Here is a 6,000-nt window from a genome sequence, read left to right as displayed (position 1 = left end):
TGTCACGATCACACCCTATCGGTCCAGCCGAGACGCTAGAGAGAGTGTGATGGTGCAAGGGTTAAAGCCACCAGACCTCTGGGTATCCACTACTAGTCTCAGCAAGTCACCAAATTAACCCTTAGATAAACGTGTTTCACCAGAGCTGCCTTCAGAAAGGTGAGCTCATATATTTAGAGATCAAAGACCAGAGCTGATTAATTAAACATTTAATCTGATAAAAGGTATCACAGTGCTAAATATATAAAAATACAGGAACAAATGACATACAGGTATAAAAATATATAAAAGAGTTTAGCAAGACAAGTTCAGAAAGCAAAAGATGAAGTTCTTACAGCATGATGGTATAGCAGTCCATGAGAGTGAGTTCCAGCTGTTCTTAGGATGGTCTTGTCAGCTTGGGGCACAGCCTTGAACCGCCTGAATCTAGCATTGTTTAAATATTATATATCTGCCTCTTTGGAAGGGAGACTCCATTCCCCCCTCCCCTCTGATCCCACCAGGGGGACTTCAAAGGAGATGTAAACAAACAGCCAGACCCCCAATAAAATGCAATACACAAGCCCATAGTCTGAATGACCCCTCACCCATGTCTTGGATAATACATCACACAGTTATAATTATAATACACATATAGGATTTTAATAATCAGGCCTTGGGCCTGACAATGGGCATTGGAACTGCGAGGAGAGGAGCCCCACTACTCCCATCATCCTCCATTCCACTCCCCGGTGAGGAGCCTCACTACTCCCATCATCCTCCAGTTCCCGGTGAGGAGCCTCACTACTCCCATCATCCTCCAGTTCCTGGTGAGGAGCCTCACTACTCCCATTATCCTCCAGTCCCAGGTGAGGAGCCTCACTACTTGCATCATCCTCCAGTCCCCAGTGAGCAGCCTCAATACTCCCATCATCCTCCAGTCCCCAGTGAGCAGCCTCACTACTCCCATCATCCTCCAGTCCTTGGTGAGGAGCCTCACTACTCCCATCATCCTCCAGTCCTCGGTGAGGAGCCTCACTACTCCCATCATCCTCCAGTCCTCGGTGAGGAGCCTCACTACTTCCATCATCCTCCAGTCCCCAGTGAGCAGCCTCACTACTCCCATCATCCTCCAGTCCTCGGTGAGGAGCCACACTACTCCCATCATCCTCCAGTCCTCGGTGAGGAGCCATACTACTCCCATCATCCTCCAGTCCTCGGTGAGGAGCCACACTACTCCCATCCTCCATGTCCCTGTTTCTCCTCGCTCTGTCTGATGTTTCCTTTGTACATAACAGCTTCTTATTTCTGGTACATGTCCGCCCTCTACTGACCTACCAGGGTACTGCGCCTCACTGCAGAGCTGCCGACTGTGACGCCATGAGTCAAAGGTCACTGACAGTCCTCCATATTGTCTGCAGAGAGGTAAGAGACAGAACGACAGCACATACTACACTACATATATATATTCATACCCCTCATCACATTACATATATATTCATACCCCTCATCACACCACATATATATTCATACCCCTCATCACATTACATATATATTCATACTCCTTATCACACCACATATATATTCATACCCCTCATCACACTACATATATATTCATACCCCTCATCACACCACATATATATTCATACCCCTCATCACACCACATATATATTCATAGCCCTCATCACACCACATATATATTCATACCCCTCATCACACCACATATATATTCATACCCCTCATCACACCAAATATTTATTCATACCTCTCATCACACTGCATATACCCTGGGGAGAGCGTAACTTTATCACTTTGTGATAATAATCAGTAGAGGCTCTGGGGGTGCTCGGGTGCAGTGCAGTTGGTTCTGGGGGTGCTCAGGTGCAGTGCAGTTGGCTCTGGGGGTGCTCGAGTACAGTGCAGTTGGCTCTGGGGGTGCTCGGATGCAGTGCAGTTGGCTCTGGGGGTGCTCGGATGCAGTGCAGTTGGCTCTGGGGGTGCTCGGATGCAGTGCAGTTGGCTCTGGGGGTGCTCGGATGCAGTGCAGTTGTTTGTAGGTCGCCGGCTTCTGCAATGTGAGGCTCCAGGGAAAATATTTATTGTCTTATATATAGACAGGACTAAACGAGGCCAGAAGGACTGAAACTGTGACAAATCTATGGTGCCTCCTGTATGATGGTGCTGCAATGGTGATGTACAGGGAGGGGTGAGAGCAGCTGCAGAGGTAATGTACAGGGAGGGGTGAGAACAGCTGCAGAGGTAATGTACAGGAGGGGTGAGAGCAGCTGCAGAGGTGATGTACAGGGAGGGGCGAGAGCAGCTGCAGAGGTGATGTACAGGAGGGGCGAGAGCAGCTGCAGAGGTAATGTACAGGAGGGGCGAGAACAGCTGCAGAGGTAATGTACAGGAGGGGTGAGAGCAGCTGCAGAGGTGATGTACAGGAGGGGTGAGAGCAGCTGCAGAGGTGATGTACAGGAGGGGTGAAAGCAGCTGCAGAGGTGATGTACAGGAGGGGTGAGAGCAGCTGCAGAGGTGATGTACTGGAGGGGTGAGAGCAGCTGCAGAGGTGATGTACAGGAGGGGTGAGAGCATCTGAAGAGGAAATGTACAGGGAGGGGTGAGAGCAGATGCAGAGGTGATGTACAGTAGGGGTGAGAGCAGCTGCAGAGATAATGTACAGGGAGGGGAGAGAGAATCTGCAGGAGGTGATGTACAGGAGGGCTGAGAGCAGCTGCAGACGTGATGCACAGGAGGGGTGAGAGCAGCTGCAAAGGTGATGTACAGGAGGAGTGAGAGCAGCGGTAGAGGTGATGTACAGGAGGGGTGAGAGCAGCTGTAGAGGTGATGTACAGGGAGGGATGAGAGCAGCTGCAGAGGTGAAGTACAGGAGGGGTGAGAGCTGCTGCAGAGGTGATGTACAGGAGGAGTGAGAGCAGCTGCAGAGGTGATGTACAGGAGGAGTGAGAGCAGCTGCAGAGGAGATGTACAGGGAGGGGTGAGAGCAGCTGCAGAGGTGATGTACAGGGAGGGGTGAGAGCAGCTGCAGAGGTGATGTACAGGAGGGGTGAGAGCAGCTGCAGAGGTGATGTACAAGGAGGGGTGAGAGCAGCTGCATAGGTGATTTACAGGAGGAGTGAGAGCAGCTGCAGAGGAGATGTACAGGGAGGAGTGAGAGCAGCTGCAGAGGTGATGTACAGGGAGGGGTGAGAGCAGCTGCAGAGGTGATGTACAGGAGGGGTGAGAGCAGCTGCAGAGGTGATGTACAGGAGGGGGAGAGCAGCTGTAGAGGAGATGTACAGGGAGGGGTGAGAGCAGCTGCAGAGGTGATGTACAGGGAGGGGTGAGAGCTGCTGCAGATGTGATGTACAGGAGGGGTGAGAGCAGCTGCAGAGGTGATGTACAGGAGGGGTGAGAGCAGCTGCAGAGGTGATGTACAGGGAGGGGTGAGAGCAGCTGCAGAGGTGATGTACAGGGAGGGGTGAGAGCAGCTGCAGAGGTGATGTACAGGAGGAGTGAGAGCAGCTGCAGAGGTGATGTACAGGAGGGGTGAGAGCAGCTGCAGAGGTGATGTACAGGAGGGGTGAGAGCAGCTGCAGAGGTAATGTACAGAAGGGGTGAGAGCAGCTGCAGAGGTGATGTACAGGGAGGGGAGAGAGCATCTGCAGGAGGTGATGTACAGGAGGGGTGAGAGCATCTGCAGAGGTGATGTACAGGAGGGGTGAGAGCATCTGCAGAGGTGATGTACAGGAAGGGTGAGAGCATCTGCAGAGGAGATGTACAGGAGGGGTGAGAGCAGCTGCAGAGGTGATGTACAGGAGGGGTAAGAGCAGCTGCAGAGGTGATGTACACGGAGGGGTTAGAGCATCTGCAGAGGTGATGTACAGGAGGGGTGAGAGCAGCTGCAGAGGTGATGTACAGGAGGGGTGAGAGCAGCTGCAGAGGTGATGTACAGGGAGGGGTGAGAGCATCTGCAGAGGTGATGTACAGGAGGGGTGAGAGCAGCTGCAGAGGTGATGTACAGGAGGGGTGAGAGCAGCTGCAGAGGTGATGTACAGGAGGGGTGAGAGCATCTGCAGAGGTGATGTACAGGAGGGGTGAGAGCAGCTGCAGAGGTGATGTACAGGGAGGGGTGAGAGCAGATGCAGAGGTAATGTACAGGAGGGGTGAGAGCAGCTGCAGAGGTGATGTACAGGGAGGGGTGAGAGCAGCTGCAGAGGTGATGTACAGGAGGGGTGAGAGCAGCTGCAGAGGTAATGTACAGGAGGGGTGAGAGCAGCTGCAGAGGTAATGTACAGGAGGGGTGAGAGCAGCTGCAGAGGTGATGTACAGGAGGGGTGAGAGCAGCTGCAGAGGTGAATTACAGGAGGGGTGAGAGCTGCTGCAGAGGTGATGTACAGGAGGAGTGAGAGCAGCTGCAGAGGATGTACAGGAGGAGTGAGAGCAGCTGCAGAGGAGATGTACAGGGAGGGGTGAGAGCAACTGCAGAGGTGATGTACAGGGAGGGGTGAGAGCAGCTGCAGAGGTGATGTACAGGGAGGGGTGAGAGCAGCTGCAGAGGTGATGTACAGGAGGGGTGAGAGCAGCTGCAGAGGTGATGTACAGGAGGGGGAGAGCAGCTGTAGAGGAGATGTACAGGGAGGGGTGAGAGCAGCTGCAGAGGTGATGTACAGGGAGGGGTGAGAGCTGCTGCAGATGTGATGTACAGGAGGGGTGAGAGCAGCTGCAGAGGTGATGTACAGGAGGGGTGAGAGCAGCTGCAGAGGTGATGTACAGGGAGGGATGAGAGCAGCTGCAGAGGTGATGTACAGGGAGGGGTGAGAGCAGCTGCAGAGGTGATGGACAGGAGGAGTGAGAGCAGCTGCAGAGTTGATGTACAGGAGGGGTGAGAGCAGCTGCAGAGGTAATGTACAGAAGGGGTGAGAGCAGCTGCAGAGGTGATGTACAGGGAGGGGAGAGAGCATCTGCAGGAGGTGATGTACAGGAGGGGTGAGAGCATCTGCAGAGGTGATGTACAGGAGGGGTGAGAGCATCTGCAGAGGTGATGTACAGGAGGGGTGAGAGCAGCTGCAGAGGAGATGTACAGGAGGGGTGAGAGCAGCTGCAGAGGTGATGTACAGGAGGGGTGAGAGCAGCTGCAGAGGTGATGTACACGGAGGGGTTAGAGCATCTGCAGAGGTGATGTACAGGGAGGGGTGAGAGCATCTGCAGAGGTGATGTACAGGAGGGGTGAGAGCAGCTGCAGAGGTGATGTACAGGGAGGGGTGAGAGCATCTGCAGAGGTGATGTACAGGAGGGGTGAGAGCAGCTGCAGAGGTGAGAGCAGCTGCAGAGGTGATGTACAGGAGGGGTGAGAGCATCTGCAGAGGTGATGTACAGGAGGGGTGAGAGCAGCTGCAGAGGAGATGTACAGGAGGGGTGAGAGCAGCTGCAGAGGTGATGTACAGGAGGGGTGAGAGCAGCTGCAGAGGTGATGTACACGGAGGGGTTAGAGCATCTGCAGAGGTGATGTACAGGAGGGGTGAGAGCAGCTGCAGAGGTGATGTACAGGAGGGGTGAGAGCAGCTGCAGAGGTGATGTACAGGGAGGGGTGAGAGCATCTGCAGAGGTGATGTACAGGAGGGGTGAGAGCAGCTGCAGAGGTGATGTACAGGAGGGGTGAGAGCAGCTGCAGAGGTGATGTACAGGAGGGGCGAGAGCAGCTGCAGAGGTGATGTACAGGAGGGGTGAGAGCAGCTGCAGAGGTGATGTACAGGAGGGGTGAGAGCATCTGCAGAGGTGATGTACAGGAGGGGTGAGAGCAGCTGCAGAGGTGATGTATAGGAGGGGTGAGAGCAGCTGCAGAGGTGATGTACAGGAGGGGTGAAAGCAGCTGCAGAGGTGATGTACAGGAGGGGCGAGAGCAGCTGCAGAGGTGATGTACAGGAGGGGTGAGAGCAGCTTCAGAGGTGATGTACAGGAGGGTTGAGAGCAGCTGCAGAGGTGATGTACAGGGAGGGGTGAGAGCAGCTGCAGAGGTGATGT

At 54.0% G+C, this 6,000-nt stretch overlaps 1 protein-coding gene across 1 annotated transcript in view; it reads left to right on the top strand.

Annotated features, from left to right (window-relative positions):
- The first annotated feature begins 1,336 nt into the window (after nt 1-1,336).
- The window catches only part of LOC130329911 (thialysine N-epsilon-acetyltransferase-like), a 51,301-nt gene continuing 46,637 nt past the window's right edge, over nt 1,337-6,000 (top strand). The window contains exon 1 of the mRNA XM_056553536.1: nt 1,337-1,404. Within this exon, the coding sequence (XP_056409511.1) occupies nt 1,360-1,404 (45 nt within the window). The 5' untranslated portion in view covers nt 1,337-1,359. The remainder of the gene's footprint in view (nt 1,405-6,000) is intronic.

The sequence above is a fragment of the Hyla sarda genome, unplaced genomic scaffold (assembly GCF_029499605.1).
Source record: "Hyla sarda isolate aHylSar1 unplaced genomic scaffold, aHylSar1.hap1 scaffold_326, whole genome shotgun sequence".
Lineage (NCBI taxonomy): Eukaryota > Metazoa > Chordata > Amphibia > Anura > Hylidae > Hyla > Hyla sarda.
The sequence above is the reverse complement of the archived record's forward strand: the minus strand, read 5'-3'. Positions and strand labels throughout refer to the sequence as shown.